The sequence below is a fragment of the Chroicocephalus ridibundus genome, chromosome 2 (assembly GCF_963924245.1).
Source record: "Chroicocephalus ridibundus chromosome 2, bChrRid1.1, whole genome shotgun sequence".
In the NCBI taxonomy this organism is placed as follows: domain Eukaryota; kingdom Metazoa; phylum Chordata; class Aves; order Charadriiformes; family Laridae; genus Chroicocephalus; species Chroicocephalus ridibundus.
In genome coordinates, this window is record NC_086285.1 from 45249169 (window position 1) to 45272807 (window position 23639).

Genomic DNA, 23639 nt, shown 5'->3' on the forward strand with positions numbered 1-23639 from the left:
CATCTAATCCCCCCGTGAGAAGCAGGAGCAATATTTCTGCAACATGACAACGTCACCGACACTTCAGCCTCACCACTGAGGAGGAGTTTGCAGAAGCAATTTGCGGGGGATTAGACTGAAATTTTTCTTGTAATGCTTTGAATGGCATAGCGAAATGCTCCTGTGTCTTAAGGTATTAACGGCATCTCCCATTAAGCAGCAGGTTGTTTAGCCTGAGTACTTCTGGAAAGGATCTCTAAGCCTTATTAAATAAGGAGGGAAAAAAAAAAAAGAAAAAAAAAATGCTATTTCATTTTAATGTGGGAACGTCAACATTAATTTGCTCGTCTTGAAATAATTTTGGGGGTGGTTGCTTTAAGAACCTAGTCTTAACAAAGACAGAGGAAATGGAAGAAAGAATTTAAATTAACTTACTTCATCCATTTACAAGTTGTTTAGGTTAATCACAGTAAACCAAACAGGATTCAGCCATACTTAAACACAGCCTTTGCCCAAGTATAAACTGTTTATTATATCCATGACACACAACCAGACAAAATTCATTCCTGATCTGGGGAAGAGTCTAATTTGGGTTTATTAGCTCTAGAGGAAAACATTTGGGCAGAAGGCGGCTCGCTTTTCCATGTAAAACACTCTCAGGAAAACTCTCCCAAGAGCGAGCGAGCGAGCGAGCGATGCGGCAGAGTCTCGCCACCTTCCCCACATCAGCAGCTTGGACTAAAAGTGGTTCCTAAGGCAGGGCAAGCCCTTCCTTCCCTGTCAGGAGCCAGGAGGGAGCCTGAGCACCAGCAGCGAATGCTCAGGCAGCTGAAGCGTGGCGAGATGAATCCTACTCTGTGTGCCTCCGTGGGCTCACATTGAGCCCATCCCTTCGCGCCATTGTAACATTGCTGAGGTCAATAGTTTTGACTTCAGCCCTTTGACCTGTTATGTCTATGGATTATCGGCAAGTTGTTTAGTACGAACACTGTGCTTTTGACACCAACGTATGGAGAGTGCTCTTAGACCAGCTTATAGAGTGCTTGTTCTTTTCTTTACATGTCTTCACATTACTAGTAACGATACGCAGTGTCACGTTCAAAATCCTAGCAAGAAATACAACAGATTTTTACAAAGGATTTTTTGCCTTTCAATTTTCCACTGAGCATTTTGACGCTCCTTGGTGAGTCTTGATTGCCACGTGGGTTGGCTGGGCTGGAGCTCTGTATTTTTGCACTACTCGCTCTGATGTGCAAAATCAATCTTATCAGCTTGTAGAAGAGATGGAAATTTATGTCATGGACAAATGCATGAAATAAACTTTGGATACAGGGTCAGGCAGGCCAAATGATGAAGTTCACCTTTTTCATCTCCTTTTCTATATGTGCAGCCAGTACATTAGCAATTGAAATCTATGAGTGCGATAGAGCAAATGACTCCTCTCGTGATCGTAGCACCACATTTCTTGCTTGAACCACACATCTTGGCAATAATAAAATTATTAACTTGAGGATATTAAATGCTTTGATGAATAAGTTTTGTATGCTTGTCACTCCATTTTGCTATACTTTACGGTAAGAATTGCATTTTTAAATAACTGCTTTAATTGTCTTCCAGGAGTAATTAAAATTAAATTATAGGTATTGTGAGCTGCATATAGTGCTTTCATTAAGACAATAATTATGGGGGAAGGTCTCTTAATTGGGCAGGGGGGAGGAGCTCCTTTTTATTAATGTCCTATGCAAGTATCTCCTACACGGTTGTCTCATCGGGCTCAGTATTCCAGGACCAGAGCAATGTCTTTGTCTTCCAGTTCTAACAAAACCCAGCAAAATAAATACTGAGGGTATTTTTAATGAAGAATAACATAAAAACCCAAACCGAACAAAACCAACCAACCAACCAACCAACCAACCAAACAGAAAAGAAAACCCTTCAGGAAGAACTGCACAACAGAAAAGAGTGGCTGGAAAGGCCAAAATGCTTAGTACTTGTTTGGGTGTATCAGTCTTCTCTCTACTTACAATCAGGCAATAAAAGATTAATTCTCAAACTAGCACAGAATAAGAACAGGGTGGAAACCACACAGATATGTCATAGTCTTCCAGACTGACTGATCTGGATGCAATTGATCCTCACAACCCCAGATCCATTCATGCTTGTCTATGACTACTCTGAGTCTCCTGCATAAAATGGGAATATATGTCTGGCTCCAAATCCAAATCCACATCCCACCCACATCATGTCTCTGTATTGAGGCAAGACTTTGATGCTCGCCCATCCTCCCCTTCCCGGACCCCTGCTCTCCCACAAAGTCAGCACCTGGGCATGCAGCCCCAGTAGAGCTTTCAGCACCCTCCAACCTCAGCTCTATCCACAACCAACCTGAAGTTCAGCTACTGAGCTATGAGGGAGTGTTGATCTGCATGAGGATAGGGAGGCTCTACAGAGAGACTTGGATAGATTGGACCAATGGGCCAATGCTAACCGTATGAGCTTCAACAAGGCCAAGTGCCAGGTCCTGCACTTGGGCCACAACAACCCCACGCATCGCTCCAGGCCTGGGGAAGTGTGGCTGGAGAGCTGCCTGGCAGAAAAGGACCTGGGGGTTCTAATTGACAAGCAGCTGAACATGAGCCAGCAGTGTGCCCAGGTGGCCAAGAAAGCCAATGGCATCCTGGCTTGTATTAGAAATAGTGTGACCAGCAGAAGTAGGGAGGTGATTGTCCCCCTGTACTCGGCACTGGTGAGGCCACACCTTGAGTATTGTGTCCAGTTCTGGGCACCTCAATACGAGAGAGATATCGAGGTCTGGAGCGAGTGCAGAGGAGGGCAACGAAGCTGGTGAAGGGCCTGGAGAATAAATCTTATGAGGAGCGATTGAAGGAGCTGGGACTGTTTAGTTTGAGGAAGAGGAGACCTCATCACTCCCTACAACTACTTGAAAGGACACTGTAGACAGGTTGGTGCTGGTCTCTTCTCACAGGTAATTAGCGATAGAACAAGAGGGAATGGCTTCAAGCTGCAGCAGGGTAGGTTTAGGCTGGACATTAGGAAAAAATTCTTCACAGAAAGAGTGGTCAGACACTGGAATAGGCTGCCCAGGGAGGTGGTGGAGTCACCATCCCTGAATGCGTTTAAGAGTCGTTTGGATGTGGTGTTAGGGGATATGGTGTAGGGGAGAACTTTGTAGAGTGGGGTCGATGGTTGGACTTGATGATCCCAAGGGTCTTTTCCAACCTAAATGATTCTATGATTCTCCTTGAGGACCAGTTCCTCCAAGCTGCAACATGCCCCAGCGAGGACTCCTGCAGTCGCCCAGATTGCTCCCATGCTGCCAAAGGGGCAGAGGTGGTACTTACCATTTGAAAGGGGGTGAGAGGAGTTGGGGAACCTGTTCAGTGCTTTCCATCTCGGCAAATCATAGGGAGTAGGAGGAATCAAACTATTTGAAGGCAACTGGAAAACAATGAGAAGACGACAGGAATCGACACGGATTTGTCATGAGGTTTTTTCCCTACAGAGCAATAGCTCATGTAAAATGGACAAGATAGTAAATATCATATGGCTTGAGTTAGAAAGGCTTTTGACATCACCTCAAGTAATATTATTGTTAGGAAACAAGGGAAATGTCTAAATTCAAGTACAGAGTGGGTGAAAAGCTGGCTTGAAAGATAAAATAGTTGCTATATAGACACCTAGGTCCCTAGGAGGCATTGAGTACAGTTCCACAGCGACCCAGATCTAGCTCCTATTCAATATTTTAAGTAATAACCTAGGTGATGGACTAAAATATATGCTTATTAAATCTGCAAACTGTATTGTGTTGTAAGAGGCTGCACATATACTGCAGGATGGACTGACAATTCAAATTGTTCTTGACAGTTTCAATAAATCATACAATCATAGAATATCTCAAGTTGGACGGTACCCATAAGGATCATCTAGTCCAACTCCCTGCTCCTCGCAGGACTGCCTAAAACTGAACCATATGACTAAGAGTGTCATCCAGGTGCTTCTTGGACTCTGCCAGGCTTGGTGCTGTCACTGGGGAGCCTGTTCCAGTGACTGACCACCCTCTCAGTGAAGAACTTTTTCCCAATGTGCAATCTGAACTTCCCCTGACACAGCTTCATCCCATTTCCTCGTGCCCTGTTGCTGGTCACCAAAGAGAGCAGATCGGCACGGCTCCCTCTGCTGCCCGCCTTGAGGAAGTTGTAGACTGTGCCGGGTCACCCCTCAACTTTCTCTTCTCTAAGACGAACAAGCTAAGTGACCTCAGCCACGCCTCATAAGTCTTGCCTTGGAGACCTTTCGCCATCTTTGTCGCCCTCCTGTGGACACACTCCAGTAGTTTGATGTCCTTCTTATATTGAGGTGCCCAAAACTGCACACAGTACTCGAGGTGGGGCTGCACTAGTGCAGTGTAGAGTGGGACAATCAATCACCTCCTTTAACCACCTAGCTATGCAGTGCTTGATGAAAAAACATGATCCTCTTTAATGAGAACACTTACAAAGGAGTAATTAAGCATATAGATGGGGAAAAGCTATGTAGAGCAGTTGGCCAAAGAAGCTCTAGTGCTCAGAACAGATCACAAACCTAACAAGAGTCAATAGCATCTTGCTGTTACAAAAGAAGGTGAACATCATACTGGGATGTATAACCACCAGCAGTGGTGGCTGAGAGATGTACAAAGTAATCCTGTCTCTCTTTTAAGCCCTGGCAAGGTTTCAGAGGACTGCTTTGTCTTGTTTTAAGCAACAGAATAATCAGAAGACTTAGAAACATAGCCTTTGAGGGAATGTGAGAGGAATGACTGTAATACAGAACTAGAAAAGAAGAGAATTAAGGAGTAATAAAATAATCAGCCTTTGAAGATGTTGAAGTTGCAAGGAGGAAAAATATGCATTGACCCTAATTATGGTGGATGGATCAAGCACAGCAGGGAAAATCTAGATTATCCATTAAGAAGCCCTCATGGGAAGACTGAAGGATGTCCAGCAATTTTGGTCATGAATTCCAGGCTAGGCAAATGTTAGACACTAGTTCTCTGGTATCACTGACCGTATTTTAGGATGCAGGTCATATCATCTTGATGACGTCTTGATGATATCTTTCCTGCCCCAGGGCTTGCAGTTTTATGTTTGATCTGTGTCTCCAAAGCTCTGAGTTCAGAGTGGTCAAGAAGCTGGAAATTTTGTTCTATGGGAAATTCCAAAATGTGCTAGGGCAAGGTGGGCAGGACATCCTCTTTCGTAACTAACCATAGAACAACAATACTTCTCATGGAAAGGAAAATATATAAAAAAACCCAGACACTTGGATTGCTTCAGAATAAAATCAAGTCTGGCAACTCAGCACCCTGAGGCAATACAGCTTAAAAGTGTAGGTATGCTCCTGACTCCATTTTTAACCTTGGTAAAGAACCAGAGCAAGAAATCGCTGCTCAGCTGAGGGGCTCAGAGTCAGGGAAGTGCATTTTTCACGGCCCCCTGAGCTCCCCGTTGCTAAGCTTGGATGTCCCAAACCCACCGGTGTTGTCATGGATTACACAGCACGGAAACATGTTCCCATCACCACTTAGGCAGGACGACAAGAAATGATCACAGTTCTGCATATACTTCCCTGAAGTCCATTGAAATCCAATGTTTTCACAGGAGATTGCCTAAAACAAAGCAACATTTTCTGACAAATCATTTTTGTCTGAAAAAAAATCCCAGCAAGTTTTCATTCTACTTCCCTCCTCTGCCACATGCCAGATGTCCAGGAGTGTTCTTTGGAAGAGACATCCTGTGTGTTGCACAAGTTGGTTACCAGAGAACACACCAGTAGATGGAGCACACGACTAGGCAGCACTGCTCCTTGGCTCTGTAAAACCAATTAATATTCTCACTGTTCACTGCTCGCAGCTTGAGACAACAGAGCTGGGGGACAGAGGCCTGGACCGGCCACCAAGCCTGCTGTCTGGCTAGGGTTTCCTTGCTGCCATGCTCCAGACGATCTGCTTTGATGTTTACCGCCTAATTTCTTGGCTGGCTGACACTATTTATATGGCATTTAGGCTTAGCTCATGCACTGCCATTTATGCCATCATTGTATTTATCCCCACAATTTTCCGTTTCTCAAGTGTTCAGTGCATTCTACCTCTAACCAAAAAATTCTTGCAGCTTTTTGCAAGTCCCCAGAGATTTTGCACTTTGTTTGACTGAGTGCCCCCTGCCACAAGCTCTTAAAATCAGCTGGTTCTTCATGGGTGTCAAACTCTGAAACTCCAACTAAGTTTCATCAGTAAATTTCAGGAACATATGTCTAATTTTTCTGAAAGGGTTAGTGATGATAGTATGAAGCTAGATTAGCTCAGAATCAATACCAGTACTTAAGTGGTTTCCTTCTTTCTCCATTTTCATGTTTCACTTGATAGTCCTACTCACCTTACCTTTTCTTTCCCACCTCCCATCTTATGTAGGTTTTCCCAAGTCATACCACGTCACGTACCACAAGAGCCCGGCCTAGAAAATATTTTTCTTCCCAGCAAGCTCTCTTTGGTAACCTAGCACCACCTCCCTCTGCTAAGCCCATATCACACCATGTCCCATTTTTCACTCACCGTTGTCTCCTGTTAGAAACTCCTTCAACAATTTTCCTAAAGCCACAGTGCAAGTTTTCACAAAAATAGAAGTTCCTTGTGCGTCATTCTGCTATAACACAGGAGAACTAACATTTCTTTCTCTCACCCTTTGTCTTATTTAGCTTCCCAAGGCCAAGTTGGTCTCCCGTGTTGTACAGTGCACAGTGAAGCCATGATGTTCCTGTTACCGTACTTCTGGCAAGAGCAATGTGATCCTCATTTGACCATCTAGACAAATCCATTACTGAGAAAGAGAAAGCAAAACGTAACTCCAAGATACCAACCTGAACACTGCTTTCACTTCAGCTTGCAATCTTCTCCCTTTTACTACTCTGAAGTTTTTCCTACAGTGCCAAAATACTGAAAATCCTCTGAAAAAATGTCCAGGCGTGAAAGAGGGCACAGAAACAGAACAAGAGTAAAAATCTGTATCACCTGGCATGAAAAAGGCAGGATGTATAAAGCTGCAGCTGCCAGTGCCTGCCAGATTTAAGGAGTCACTCCTCAGAATGACAAGCTGGGTGAAAGTTTCTTGGAAGACCAGTGTTGTGCAGAGGACAATATAGACCGCACAGTCCCAAAGGCAGATGTTATTTTCCATGGGCCTCTGCTATTTCATGGCAAGTGTTTTCATCATACTTTCCATTTTCAAATAGCTTGGTAGAAATGAATGCTCTCCAAGTTACTTACAAGAAAGAAATTACTTCATCAAAACAGCACGTCTGTGTTTGACAGAACTATTAAGGGTCAATGTCCTTCACTTTCTATTATTTGCCTTTATCTTTCACAAAATAAGGATTTTACTGGGTTTTGCAGTGAATTTTTAAAATGTAATCGTACAGAGCTACTAAGGCTTAAAGCAGTCATCTCTGATCACTTTTATTATTGAGACTGCTTTAAAACAAACGTTACCCTAGTATGTACAAAAATCATGACTGTACTACAAAGTGTCCTGACTTCTGAAAGGGTTTTTCTAGGATCAGCGGAGGGACCGTACTATTTTGGGGCAGATTGCTGCGGTGTCAGGGCATATGCAAGTTCTTTGATGACTCCATGCTGGGTACCACTTCACCGCACCGCCCCCGCAGCACAGCTATGTGGCACATTCACGCACGCACCTTAGATTTAGCAGAGGTTAATTGTTCACATGACCATTGTTTCCTTCTGTGGGTTTGCCTGGAAACCTTTGACGTTCTCTTTATTGTACCTCTTGCTGTGCAAATTTCCTTGTTTTGTTTTGCTTCTCAAAGTAATTTTTGGTTGATTATTGTGTAGTTACAGAATTAGAGTAATAAAATCTAATTGTACATCTGAAGCAAAAACATGTAATTGTGGGAGAGTAGATTCAATTTAAAGAAAGAAAACCCCTCCACCAGGGTTTCTGGTGGTTTGCACAGTACATTTGCCAGGCAGTGCTGCTTTGATTGCATCTAACCTGCAATTAGCATGTGCAATTAAGACATAATGAATGTGTGCAATTGCATTATTTCAGGATGTAACAGTAGCAATATTTAGCAGTTACCGTACTAGACACAGTGTTTATAAGCTCAAATGATTTATCAGCATTTACCAATTATGCCATAGGAAGGAGGGCAGGTGTGTGAGTGGGACTTACCTACAACAGATTTCCAGGATGAACACACTTCGCTCTCCCGTTGAAAGCCCATGGAAGTAGCCGGCAGGGAAGAGAAGCTGGGCAGATTTGGCACTATGAAAAACAGGGGACTCAAATGGCACTTCCAGCTTACCCTTGGCTTGTCACAGAGCTCATGTGTGACATAATAGGAGAAAGCAGACTTAGCATTTAGTATTTCTGAATTATTCTTCTCTGCCTTCAACATTTTGTATCAGTTTTGTAAGCCAAATCATGCTACCCAAGGATTTAAAAATAAAAATTATTTGAGCATGAAATAATGCTGTGGTCTGTGTGTATGAGGAAGCCTCAGACACATAACAGGTTTCTATACACTCTTACCTGGCATTCTGCAAATACAACTCTACCAGTTCTACCAGGCTTTTCTTAAAGGACATTTCTTGTCCCTTAAGGGTCAAATGATACTTGAAAAGCATCTTAATGCATCACTGAAGGATACAAATGAATATAAGTTTCAATTCAGTCTCACAGAAATAAAGATAAATATGAATCTCTAGGCACAAACCTTGAGTAGATAAACTGAGGTGTTCTGAGTGCCAAACTGCTAGTGTTGAAATGAACATCCCAGCGATAAAACTCAGAGTCCGATCCAGCAAGGGTTTCCAGTTAAATCAGTGGGAGTTAGAAGCACTAAAATCATACATAATCACACCCCATTCATTTGTATTAATCTATCACAGAAAAGCATATTAGAAGTCCTGAGACCAGGACTGCTTGTTCCAGGCACCATAATTTGTGTGATTTTGTACATGGGTCCAGCACAAAATGCTCAAAGTTCTCACAAGATGCATCCACACAACTAAGAGCAAAAACTGCGTCAGCATCCCTTCTTAATATTTCCTTCATTTTCTATTGAAAAAAGATTATCAGAAGCAGACAAAAGTAATTACAAACAGCCAATGGATCAGCTTCTACACTGATTTATACCTGTACTTCACTACTTTCAGCACTTGGCTTGGCATCCTGAGAAACGGTGCTTGTCAGTAACTGGGAGAGGGAGCTCATGGGCCAATCCCATCTAGCTAGAAGAGTAAAAAAAATATATAAAATTGCCATTTCTGCAAAAACAATTTAACTTCTGCATTTGAAAGCAAGAGTAAGATAAACTGTGACACATTTTCATCCAAGACATTTATTAAAGATGATATGGGCACAGCACACAGATAAACCACATCCTGAAGCAGGGTTAAACTAGGTTTCACATTTTAAAGCTGTGCTAGCAGTTTGTTGTTTCTCCAGATGGAGAACTCACGTGTAACTTCCTTATATATATCTCTGCGATTTTAGATTGGCAAATGACAAACACAGTCTGTATTTATAAGGGTGTCATTTACTTAACTTTTTATTAAAATCATCAGCTACAAAACAGATGTTTTGTACATACCAGTCCTAAGAGAAAATGACATTAATTCTGAAATGAGACCATCATATTGCGCACCTGGGACATGATAAGGGGTCAGAAATAATAGAAAATATACGGAGATTAGATAAGCTACTCACATCACACTGGAAGATTAACCTATACCTTTGAAGAAATCAGTGCACATGTTTATTGAAGACCTATTTTCTGCAAACATTAAAAAAGTTCCATTTTGCTCTCATTTAAAAATACTGTAGCCACTACTGCTACAGAACGGAACTGTGCTACTTCAGTCTGACATGTGCCACAAGTGTCACAGTCTCTGGAAACAGAGAAATGGCCTAACAACATGATGAGAAACAAGACAGTAACACTTTTTTGATAGTAACGGTGTCAGAAAACACCACGGACCAAATTCTTAGTTGACGGAAGGTGACATAGCTTCCCCTAAATCAAAGATCAAGTACTCACCAAGAATCCGGACCATAATCAAAACATCCTGACGTATTCTGTCTCTCCCTTCGAGGTCAAAACAGAGAAGGAGAAGGGGTAACAGACCCATCTAACTCAAGAAGCAACAGCAAAGTCATCCCATCCGTCCAGCAGCCCTTGTGTACTCTCCACTCGACCCAGAGTGGCTGGGAGGCTAAATAAGCCTTACGGGCCCTGAATTTTATTAGGGGCTTTCCAAAATCATGATAACTGGTATAGCCAGAAGCACAAGGCGATAAATGATAAAGTAATCTGGGCAGAATGTAGGGGCCATATTGTGATATTCATTTTTATATTAATATCAATGTGGGTTTTGGCTTAAAGTCCATTGTCTCACTGTAATAGCACAAGAATATTCATTTCCAGGACACTGTTAAAGGCATCTGCCAGGTGCTGCAGGGTGACTCTTGCTCCTATCTACTGCTTTGATAATGTCACCTCCTTGGTTATCATGACCTTGTTAAACTTTCCATACCATCATCCTGGAGACTGGAAGTAGGAATGTCATGCGATGTTGGATCCTAGTACAATGTAGGAAATTAAAACAAGAAAGCATTGTGTTTAATGACAGCTTCCAGCAGGACAAAAAACATTACAGCAGAAAGGTTCATATTGGTCAGTGCCACCTGAAATACAGAATAAGGAACAAACATCAAAACATTAAAGTTAAATAGGTGTTGATTACAAGGTGAAAACATGGTTATTTCTATTAGTTTGCTGCAAGAACTTCACCCCAATAAATACATTTCTATCTTTATAAAATAGGTCATTTTATAGAATAAAAACACATCAAAAGTATACTGTAATTCTTAACAGAAAGACTAAGTGTAGAACCTAATTTTGCAACTTAAGATTGACCAAAAATGTTCAGGCTGTTCATATCCTAAAATCACAGGCAGGTCTTCTCTGATCACCACTACCTTAATTTCAGTGCCAAAACATAAATTATACACTAAAAACATAAGAACAAGTCATCTCAAATCCATAGGAAAATACAAACAGACAATGACGAATAAGTAATTTTGCTATATTCTTTATAGTCACTGTGCATAAAAAATACGTATCTTTCAGGTAAATATATTTTTTTCTTTGTTGTGATTTTAAAGTGCATCTAAAAGCCACTAAATAAATCTTTATACTTTAAAAACAGAGGAAGGTGAACAGCAGTTCAGAAATGATAGGTAACTCCTGTTAACAAAGAGGTAATAAGTTCTACGTCCTATTCCAATATTCTCAGCTCCGCTAACGTGGTGGTGATATTTTGGGTGGGCAACATTGGCAAACACTGACTGGGCCCGATGATTGTATTTCATAGAATTACAAAATCAGTTAGGTTGGAGGGGACCTTAGTAGGTCATCTAGTTCAGCCTGCTCCAGGCATGGTCAATATTGGTTGCTGAGGGCTTTGTGCGGGTGGGTCCTGCAAACCTCCCTGCAAAAAGGATGGCGACTGCACAAGCCCACCTGTAGGACCCCTGTCCTACTGTCTGCCTGTGCTCACGGCAGAGAACCTGGGCAATCCACCGACTTAGGGGCCTTGAGGAACTGTTCATGTAAATCCACGATTTCCAGTCTTATCAGTGTAATTACCAAGCAGGCCTCTACCCTTAAACACATATCAAACTAAAATATTGACAGTAGACAGAGTATTAACTAGCATTTTAAAGCTCGCCGAGCTAAATCTACTCCTAACAGTAACTTCAGAGGAGTATTGCCTGCATATGTGAGTGACCAGTTTGAGCTACGCTATGCGCAGGCACCCCATAAATAGCTGCCCTCCCTGGGACGTAGACACCATTTTCAGAAGTGCTCCCTTCTCGAGGAAACCCTTCCCGGAATGGCAGCAGCGGTGCTGCAAGCACTGGCCTGCCCCCGGCCGCTCTCAGCCCCCATCAGCAAATACTTTCCGTGAAGGGGTGTTCTACCTGCAAAGCTCTCAACATCACTCTGCTAAATGACAGTTTCCAAAGTATATGTCAAGCTTTTTACTATCTTTCACAAAATAGCACCAGAATGCTGCTGCCATTCTCCCTTCATAAGTATCACACATGAGCAGCGCTTGGTGCTATGGAGCTACAGCTACAAGTCCTTCGCAAGCAGTTCAATTTCATCCAGCAAGAAGTCCATGTCCTCTCGACTAACTTGCGGGCTGATCACCACCTGACGGAAGAAGTTGACTTTGCCCCGGTGCGGCTGGTACCCAAGCATCATGCTGCCCTTCTTCATCATCCTTTCTTTAATTATAGGAGCAACCTAAAAGTAGAGACAAAAAAGGGTTGATATCATACTCATAAATACAGCAGATTTGGGCAGGAACTGTACTTTGTGACTTAAAAAGCTTCTTTGAAGTGTTTGAGTTTTGCACCCCTTGCCTGCCTCTCCATTATCTGCCCCATGACATATTAAAGCTCAGACCTGCAGGTTTAGAGGCAGACTGTGCATTGAGACCCTCAGGTTCTGGGACTCGTGGAAGAATCAGAACAAGACCTAAAACCCTCAAAAGCCTGCTGCTCGGGGAATTCATCTGTAGCATGGGAAATCTTGGGTTAAGTCTTCCTGATTTAGATCAAAGGTTTGAACTCAGGAAGAACAGCTACTGCAGCCAGTAAAAGGCAGGGTTTCTCTCCTTGTTAACTTAGCTAAGCCTGACGACTCACCTTGATGGCCCTTTTCCCACCACATCTGCAAAGCATCTTTCCCTAGAGGACACTCTCCATTGAACCCCCCTGAAATTTAAGGTGCCAAAGAAGTCAGTGCGATGCAGTAGTGAGGGCAAAGGCCTCATCCTGGAGCTTAAGATTTAAGGTGTAAGTAGCATTTGGCCACACCACTCTTGTGTCGAATGGGATGAAATCTCATAGGTGTCTCACTGCAGAAAAAAAACCCATGACTAAGACTGCCAGAGTCAGGTCCTTATAGCTGAACACTTGATCTCATCCCAGCGGGGCTATTAACCTTGTCCAATTAATCTTGTGCTCAACTTAAGCATGTGAGCAGTTCTGTGTTCTCATGCTTGGAATCAGTCATAAGCTTAAATGCATTGCTGGATTAAGTACTTCTTTGGAAGACAGAATTCAACATAAAGAAGTATTTTGACAAAAGCAGTGTTTTTAAAAATGTCTTGCATTTTAATATATTACTAACAACATTCATGTATTTCAGAACAGTGCATTCCTTTTCTTCCTTTTGTGACGGTTTGACTTTGAAATAAGTAAATGGAAGTATGACCTAACCTTGGTTTTTGCATTAATTTATTTCAGCTCTAAAAGCTAGTGCCAGAAACTACCACCTGATCTGCAAAAGACAAATGATGATGCCAACCTTGCCTTAATACCTTTATTTTTACACGGCACATTTTAGTAGGCAAGTCCCGTACAGTTTACTTAGATAGAAACAGCTGAAGTTTTCACACTAACAGCCTACCTTTCACATATTTGCTTAGTGGTACGTGTCTAAACTACCATTGTTTCAAAATGTATGTTGAACTGAGAGGAGGACTGCCTATGGTTCTAACTTAATTTGCCTCTCTGATTTCGATTTATCTTTGTGACAAAGCTATGTCATTTATTTAGTGTTTGTTTTTTAAACTATGAGAGTGACAGAGTCAGAATTCTAATTAAAGTCCAGAGTGTGATGGAAGCAATGAACATCCTTTCAGAATGCAGCGCACAATCAGAATTTTGACGGTTTTGCATATTGCTGCAAGCAAAAGAAAAAAGAGAAATAAGTTGGGAAAGTAGTTCTGATAAACATTTAGGAAACACGAAGATAAGAATGAGGACAGGAACGCTCAGAATTACAACAGAAGTCTTAAGAGGCATACTGTGATACCGTCAGTCACATTCAATAGCACCTTTTTCCATAAAATCCATAAAATCTAATGTGGAGCTCCAGGTGTGCCTCCTACGTAAAGATCCTAATGAAAGCTACCAATGAAAACACAATTCTGCTGTGCATCTGCAATGCGTACATCATTTAGAAACAGAAGTCATCAAATATATCCCTATACCATCACCCACCTGCGTTTCTGTCTGCCTAGCAAATGATTCAAGGATTCCTCAGTTTCCTTGTTTTATAGCTCAGAATTACTTCAGACTAACCTCATTTATGGCATACTCAAAAAAAAAAAAAATCATAAACAAGCACTGGAGTTCTGCTGCAGGACAGATAGAGGTGGTAGCTATTTTGCATGAGACAGAGGCCTTCATCCTGAAAAGTATGTTACTCAGCAAACAATTCTCTCTGCTTCAGACCAAATGTTCCGAACTGCATCCTAACAAATCGCTGAACGCAGTACAGCACAGTGCTAACACTAGGGCAGAATCTGGGCCTTATAATTGTTCTTGCACAATTTGCCAGTGGTGGAGTCAAATGGAAACACTCCTGGTTATGCACCCTAGTGTACGGACCTGCAACACACATTCTCTTAAAACAGTATTCTCTCAACTTTGTTTTTAATTTTTTTAAGTTCTCTTAGCTTTGGCATGATAAAAATTCTTCTACTTTTCCTCCAGTTTGCATGTGTCGAACCCTTTAGCAGCATACAAGGCTTCTAAGAGCTCTACTATTTCATTTTTATTCACACCAGCCATGGGCTGAGATAGCAGTGACACTGTGACAACGCTCGGATGACATCGCGCCCAGGAGGCATTGTGCTGGGCACCATATACATACAGAAAATACATAGGAAAAATTCCTGCACCCTTGTACTTGACAAGAGCCCCCTAGTGACTTCTGCTCATGGAATAAAGACACTACAAGTGTAAGGGGAGAAGCGAATTCTTCTTAATATACTTTCTCAAGCTCTTCTTTAAGATTCAAATCCCTATGGCAACTTTTAGCCCTTATTGATGTTCCATCACAGTTATTTTATCTTTTGTATCACACTATTGATTCTCTTCATCTCAACGCCCAGTGCTCCACGATCCATCATCCCAAAATGTGCAGTAGCACAAATGGAGACCATGAAAGCAAAAACATTTAGGCTTCAGTAATTTGGGGACTGTAAATATACTGCATTTCAGTAGGTCTTCTTTTATGCAAAGGGAATGTAGAAAATTCTGACTTTTGTTATCTCATTTATTATCACATTCATCCTCCATGCTAATGAAGTTGTTCTCTTAATTTGAAGTGCATCCATCCCTTTTTGAAGGCAAACCAAACACTTCCTACTTAAAAGAAAGAAAACATAGAACTATCTTATGTGGTATTGACAGAATTATTTTTTGAAAGATTTTCCATCAAGTATTTTGCATGTTCTATTTGCCAAAGTGATGAAGTCAGCATTACAAAGCTATCCTATCCACAGAAAGAAGTAAGGAACAAAATATATGCATAAATGCTTAACTACGTGTGTCACAAAAGAACCATTAAATGATACATGCATGCAAAGGCTTGGACTCGAGCAGCGGGTATGACTGCTAACCGAAAGTAAAGGCTGGTACCACTTTGCAGCAGAAAAATTAGACCTATAAGGAACTAATTGCCTAGTGAGGAGTTCAATGTGTTTAATTCCCGCTCAAGTCAATGAGACCTGAGGATGCTCAAATATCAGAAAGAGCTGCACAGCCTCGTTCAGGATAGGCTCCTCGGAAAGCAATTTAGTGGGAGTGAGATTGCTTCACCAGTCCAATTATTTTACTACAGAACTTACTTCAAATTGTAAATCTAATTCTTTATGTGGCCCGTCAGTGGGACAAACTCAGAATTTTAAGTGTAATGTATCCTAAACCCAAAGTCCTCTTCTCTCCTTTGCTCCCTTCCCGCCGCTGGCCTCCCCTGCCAATCCACCCTGGAGATTATTATTTCAAACACTCACTTCAGCAGTGTATCAGCTATACGACATGCCCTTCTTCCACCTAGGAAAGTGGGGAGGAGGTGCAGTGAGTGGAAGGCCATCCTGCAGCAGAGCTGCACACTGCGTAACCAGCGGCCCAGGGAACTGCTTTGCACGAGGACCGATGTGTGCATCAGTCTCCCGGTGCAGACCTACACAGAGGCTGCAACATCTCGTGCTTCCCTTACTATTAATAACAGAGTTTTTTAAACTAGAGCAAAAATTACATAGCAGTTTAGCTCCTTCTCCATCTACCTGGGTGACAGCATATCTTCTCCCACTCTCAGCCAGCACTCAGCCACACTACAAACAACAGAAAGTTTTAGCCCTAAAGTTTAAGCTGTTTCTATCAAGAGTCCAGACCACAGCTGAACCTCATATATATTCACACGGAAGATGTCAGTGTTCCTTCCCAGCACGTACACACACACACAGAGCAATGTGATAAACAGCCAGGACCCGTTTTGACACTACAGCTGAAGTATCTAGTGCACCAGGAGGATTAGGAAAGCAATATATGTCCCTCTCCATATCTCAAGCATCCTTGAGAAGAGTGGTTCTGCACAATCATACCAGACGGCAATACCTTAAAAACCACTGTGTTCCCCCTAATTGACTCGTCAATGGCATTCAATGAAACTTTCTCCAACACTTCAAGAATTTCCACCAAGCTCAGGTGGAAACATTGAGCTTCATAACACACTTCAACAGCCACCATTAAAGACTGACTCATCAACAGAGTTGAGCACATTCTCAGCAGCAGAAGCACGTACCTAGTATCTACAAGAGCTAGTTCCCAAGTTTGAACACTTAAAAACCTTTCAGAGAACTTGTTGAAACACCTATTTGAGATAATTTCTTCTTCTTCCAGCTATCAAGGCCTCCGAAACCTTTCCCTCAGTGGTCAAGCTATGTAAGCCTGGTTCTTAAGCTAAGAATAACTTCCTAGCACATGGGTTTCTTCTTGTGTAAAGTTAAATCTCCAGAGCAGCTCTGTTAAATAGGTGATGTTCCCACCCTGTTAGTCATGGCACAGTATTATGCTTTGGAATTCATTCCCTGTAAGGTGCCTCCTGTTGAACAGTATAGACATTTGTAATTAGAGTTGGTTTGTAAAAGTTTATTCTAACTACACACACACACAAAAAAATCATAGTAAGATAACAAGCTGCCTAGCTTTTTCAAATCATGCAATCCCATTAACTTCTAAAATACATACACCATTATTAACAGTTTATAGTTCAAGTCCTATACTTAGTCCAAAATAGATGATGCTTTCTGATGACAAGGGACAGAAAAGAGTAATGTAGCTTTTTTGTTCATATGCGATAGATTGACTGAGCCCCAGCCCCAACTGCACTAATGCTGCTGAGTATGGATAGCCAAGTAGGTTGTCCTAAAGAGAAGCAGAATTTCCTGACAAATATGCTACCTTGTTCTTCTTGCTGAAATAAAGAAAAAAGCACCTACTGGTTTTAATTAGCCGCTTATTTTTCTGCTCTAATGTTGTCTCTGACAATTGTAATTAACAGATACACTGAAAGTGCAAGAAAGTTCAGGTTGGACAACTGCAGAATAGCTTGCTGATGATGGAAGACCATGTCCAATATTGGTTATAAATTTCTTTCTCCATGCCCTCCCTTAATCTGTAAGGGTTCTCATTTTAGACCTAATATCGTATTTTCAAACTGTCCCATCACAAATTATTTTCTATGCCTCTGACACTGTACCCCTGTTACCTGTACTGTCATCATTCTCACACTCTAGTTGCATTAGCGTAGTCATACCAGCTACTGATGTATCACAACAGCTTTTCCAAACTGTAGGCTAGAGGCTGTATTCTTTAAAAGCAACATTCTGAAAATTTTGTATTTAAACATGAAGGCAACAGGAATGAGTTGCAAATTGTCAACAATGCTCGGTAAAAATATTCTGCTAAGCAATGAATTTATGAAAATATATTGCTTCGGAGCGGTGGGGGAAGGGGCAGGGGGAATTTGTGAATTTGACAAACAGCCCAAGTGAAAAGATAGCATTAGACAGAAAATTAAAGCAGCCAGAAAAATAAAGAAACCAGAAAAGCCTAAAGGTTTTCTGAATTTTTGAAACAAAACTATTTTATTTGTTTCAAAACACTGTTTTCAATTAAAACTTAAATTCAATTGGAAATTGACCCATTTTTATTGCAGCCAATAGAAAAGGACTGAGAAAAGCGAAACTAAGCAAATTGCTTCATTTTAGCTTGTCTGAAAACAAAAAATCTTTCTGGTCAATGAAAACCAAGAATCGCTTCCAGTTTCTTAATTCAATGGCCAAACCAAAAAATCCATTATTTGTACAACCATAAATATGTGGGACCAAAAGTGCTGACACTGCTTAACTGAAATATCTGTAGAACTTTTGGCCCCTAGAAAAGTCAGAAAGTATGAGAAAATTCATGGGACCGCCTGTTCTGTTGGCAAAATCTGTCTGGAAATCTCACGTGAACAGCTTAGAGTAGTGTGGATGACTCCAAACGTGCTAGCCCAGCAAGTACTACAAAGTCAGAATGCCTATAAAAACCGCTGTTAATACTGGCAACTGCTATCAGAAACACTTTTTCCAAATCTTTTGAAGAGTTCCCAGGTCACTGAGTATCTATGCAACATAAAGCTGAAGAGCTATTCCAGCTGCTGGCAGCAGCGACTCCCAGTCATCGGACCCCATTCTGCTTCTCCTGAAACTCATTTCAAAATTGCCACAGACTTCAAATGGAAGCAGAATGCAATTATCTAAATTTCCTCCTTATGTGTCTGCTTCAGGTGGCAGTTTGCAAACAGCCTTCAGCTTTTATTGGAGAAAGCCACACTTGCAGTAAATCAATAACCTTTCTAGGCAGCCTCAAAAGGAGGGTAGACAGTGTCAGAAGGACAGGAGCGTATTAGCAGCTCAAACTATTTCTCTTCCTCAAATACAGCCTTGATGAAATTTTCCGAGGTACGGAATACTGCACTAGAAATTGGCTGAAGATTTGTAGCTAGAAGACAAAAAAAAAGTTGCCCTTTTGACAAAATGGAAAGATCACATTCTCATGATTTCACAAAAATGGAAAACACATTTTGTGTTCTCGCCTCAGTTATTCCTTGCAATGGAATACAAGTTGATACAGAACAGTCTCTCTCATCTGACCACAAATATCTGTTTTGGCTCCCCCAGAAGGGGCAAATTTTCATTTGGAATTTCATGATTGTTATTTAAAAGGCAACTTTTTGGCTATTCAAAATCTGACAAGTTATGCTTCCTGCTAGAAATGACCAGTTTGGATTCATGTATATTCATAAGAAAACAACTATTGTACAGCAATTGCCACCAAAAAAGTAAACAATTCAGTGAAGTGTTTGGACACAAATTTAAACTTTTACATATGGGCTATTAATTTCAGTGGGTCTTCACAGTAGTTTCTTACCTTGTTTAAATGATAGCACAGTGGTTGAGGTACTGGATACAGATTCAACAAATAGGGCTGGTCCCTAACCCTTCCAGAGGCAGTTTGGACAAATCGCTCCATCTCTTTTTGGTAACACGTTTCTTTTTCCCTTCACAGGAAGCACATAACCCTTCAGGGCAATGAAGTCTCTATGCGTTCATACATCTATTGTAATTGTCCCTGATATCTCATGGGTGCTCTGTACACCAGTATTATATATATTACATAATTTCTGCACTAAATAGGTTCTCACAAACATCTGTCACAACATACCTGCTGCATTTCACAGAGTAACTGCAAAAGATAACTTTGATATCAATGATACCAATCAGTATTAAGTAAGAACAGTAGCTGGCATTTTAATGCTGACCATTGGATGCAATACAAGTGAGCAAAACACTTTCTTTGGTTTGTCGTAATCACAAAACTAGCTAAATACTACAAATATTTGGAAGTAATAGTGCTTTCAACGTATTATAACACTGAGAAAGTATGTCCTTCACTGTTAAACATCTCTTCTTGCCTTTTGCTGCAGCATCAGTTGCTGGCTTTAAAACAACAGGCTTTTTCCCTTTTGGTGATAATTAAAAACAAACTCAGACCATTTGTCAGCTGTCACCCCAACCGGGACAATCGAAATACCAAATATTTGCACACCCAATCACAGCTTTGTTCTTGTAGCCAAGGCGCTCTCTAAAACCCAAACATGTTTTTCTTTTGTCTAGAATTTGTTCTGGGCCTACATCCCTAAACCACTAATAAATTATTGCCGTACACTATTGCGCCAGTGTTCCCCTTGTGCCACACCAGGCAACAAAAGGAGAAATAAGCGCATTTGTCAAAATAGCAGTAACCACTTCCACATTCTTTGGAGCAACTAACATATCAAAGGAGAAGAGATGCTGCTGTATTTCTGTCCCGATGCTGACATTCTCCGTGCATCTTCAACTCTGGGCTGTGCAGTGTGTTTACACTACCATATCTTGCACATCATCTTCTCACCAGTTGTTTTTTGCCAGAAGACATGTTAATGAACCCCACAAATCACTGACCTGACTAATAGGAGATGCTGGGCTGGCTTCGGATTTTGATTGCTTTAAATGACTCCTTTAGCCAGCCATTTACGCAACGAAAAATAGCCTTCAGACAAAGGCTTTTACACTAATGGTATTTGCCTCTGAAAAGGAGGAGCCAGAACAGAATCAGTACTTAAAGGAGTTTGTCCATGTGTTTACTTACAGCTAAAATGTACATTGGTGAACAACACGGTTTTCCAGGTGCACAGTCCCATGTTGTCTTCTATCTAAGCACGTGCAGCTTTTCAAGACAATTCACCTGGATTTCTTATTATTTTTCTGTCATTTCTGTGTTGCTTTACTGAGGTCTTATTAACAAGCCATGTGGAAAGCGTAAGCATTAAGAAAATTCCAAAGACTAGCACACAATGTTACAAATCCAATACTCTGATCTGTTTAAACAAGAGTTGAGCGCTACTGGTTTTATAAAAACAATTACTTTAAGAGGCTTCATAGCATACATGAGGTTCTTCTGTGCAACATTTTGTTAAGTTCCCAGGTTTTCCAGTCTTTCAACCCTGCCACAGACAAGCTCCCCTTCTCCATCCAGGATGAAAGGGTAGCTTGTCATCTTGAAAGTAAGAGTAACTAACAAAAAAAATATCCTTTTTAGTTTGTATGCATAGGGATGAGCTTCTGTTCTACTCCACTGGGGGAAAAAAGAAATCACAGTGCAATGTGAATGTCTAGGGTTGGGAGGAGCACTTTACAATAGCAAGATTTACATTATACGGTGACACAAGTTCAAAAACTTGACACATTTCTGGTGTAGAAAAAGGAATACTGCTTCAGAAACTTGGAATGATTCCCGATTGTTAGGATCTTATTTACTACTTGCACAAGTCAGCTTCTGGCATAAGGTAGCAGCACCTTCTGTATTTGCATTATGGTAAGGATTAAAGAACAGTAATGTGTCTTTGTTCCTATTCTTTAACCAGATCTAAAGAAAAAATTAGTATTACAACAAAACAAGATATCTTTTGTGTCTTTTTTTCTCCTTAAAAACATTACAATGACCTTCTCAGAGGCTGCTTACAAAGTCTTGGGGGATATGAGGGGGTGGCGTCTACCATGACCCAGACTGCTACCACAAAAGCAAGGCTGCTGTCTGACCTGATCACCCAATTTTACAAAGAAAATTATCCCCTTTCCCCATCCACTCAGTGAATTATAGGACCAATAACTGTCAATTATTACAATTATTTTGCCTGAGACTCATTTACTTAAAGCCCGATCTCGACATGAAATAAAGGCCAACAAACCATTCCACACGGAGCCCTATCAAAGTCAACAACACATTCCTCACGTACATCTCACCCCAGGAAAATGTTCATTCCAGCTCAGCCTTCCTCCTCTCCTCATCCCCAGTGAGCATGTTTTCTCCTGTGCTTAAATGCATGGACAATCAGGAAACTGAAAGAACAAACCAGGATCCCTAGGGTTTCAGAATTTCCAAATTTTCTTGCAGTCTGTAAGGGTGGAAAGTGATGGGAAAGTAATGATTTGCACCTACAAGTATTTGCAAACTAAAGAACCAAAATACAGGTAATTATGATTAATAAAAGTCTTAGCTAAATGGAACTAGACTGCAGTCAATCCCTAGATAATTTAAGGGCATTTGGAGGGGGAAAGCCACACCGGGCTCAAAATTTAGCATCCCTCTTGCAGAGATTTATAACAATATACTTACCGCAAAAGAACTACATGGAGTAAAAAATTTGCTAACCTTGGGCCTACCCTACACCCCTATTGATATGGCTTAGTATTCAGAGGCATAGATTAAATCCTCTAACCCTGTACACCAAATTGCTTTGAGAACCTTATTCTTTTGCCAGTCTGACCGTGTATTCACTGTGGACCATGGTAAATGCCACAATTTCCCTTAGCTACCTATAAATCACACCAAAAAGGTAAAAATTGTACCATTAGAAGCAAAAGAATAGCAGGGTGAAAAAAAGGTGAAAAACTTGCACATTTTTGTCAGGCTTTCACACCAATGAAAGAGAGACAGAGAGCATGCACAAGAAGAATCTTTTTCATCTTTGAAAGCAGTTACAATCTTCTATACGAAACTTGTCGATTGAAGCCTGCTAGATTTCACTACCTTTATTGAAAAGGTTCCACAGAATTCAATAAATACAAATAATCTTCCTACAAAATTTATAAAGTCTCCGATTGATCAGCAGCTCCAGAAAAGATTCTCTACATTAATCAACATTCACCTACAGAAGTCTGTCATTGAAGTCACTGGGAGTTTTATGGCCGAATTTACCTGCAGTAGAGTTAGACTAATGCATGTTTCCTTATAACTCTATTAAATTTGAAAGGAAGGTCTAAATATCTGCTGAACAGATATCAATCCTGCACTTGGGCCACAACAACCCCATGCATCGCTCCAGGCTTGGGGAAGTGTGGCTGGAGAGCTGCCTGGCAGAAAAGGACCTGGGGGTTCTAATGGACAAGCAGCTGAACATGAGCCAGCAGTGTGCCCAGGTGGCCAAGAAAGCCAATGGCATCCTGGCTTGTATTAGAAATAGTGTGACCAGCAGAAGTAGGGAGGTGATTGTCCCCCTGTACTCGGCACTGGTGAGGCCGAGCACTCGGCACTGGACACCTTGAGTACTGTGTCCAGTTCTGGGCACCTCAATATGAGAGAGATATCGAGGTGCTGGCGCGAGTGCAGAGGAGGGCAACGAAGCTGGTGAAGGGCCTGGAGAATAAATCTTATGAGGAGCGGTTGAAGGAGCTGGGACTGTTTAGTTTGAGGAAGAGGAGGCTGAGGGGAGACCTCATGACTCTCTACAACTACTTGAAAGGCCATTGTAGACAGGTTGGTGCTGGTCTCTTCTCACAGGTAATTAGCGATAGAACAAGAGGGAATGGCTTCAAGCTGCAGCAGGGTAGGTTTAGGCTGGACATTAGGAAAAAATTCTTCACAGAAAGAGTGGTCAGACACTGGAATAGGCTGCCCAGGGAGGTGGTGGAGCCACCATCCCTGGATGTGGTTAAGAGTCGTTTGGATGTGGTGTTAGGGGATATGGTATAGGGGAGAACTTTGTAGAGTGGGGTTGATGGTTGGACTCGATGATCCCAAGGGTCTTTTCCAACCTAAATGATTCTGTGACTCTATTTTGTACTGCTTTTA

General features: G+C 41.4%; 1 protein-coding gene across 2 annotated transcripts in view; it reads right to left on the reverse strand.

Moving 5' to 3' along the window:
• Positions 1 to 11445: 11445 nt before the first annotated feature.
• The window catches only part of GADL1 (glutamate decarboxylase like 1), an 84928-nt gene continuing 72734 nt past the window's right edge, over positions 11446 to 23639 (reverse strand). For both annotated transcript variants that reach the window (XM_063325241.1, XM_063325240.1), the window contains one exon: positions 11446 to 12369. In XM_063325241.1, the coding sequence (XP_063181311.1) occupies positions 12196 to 12369 (174 nt within the window). In that variant the 3' untranslated portion in view covers positions 11446 to 12195. The remainder of the gene's footprint in view (positions 12370 to 23639) is intronic.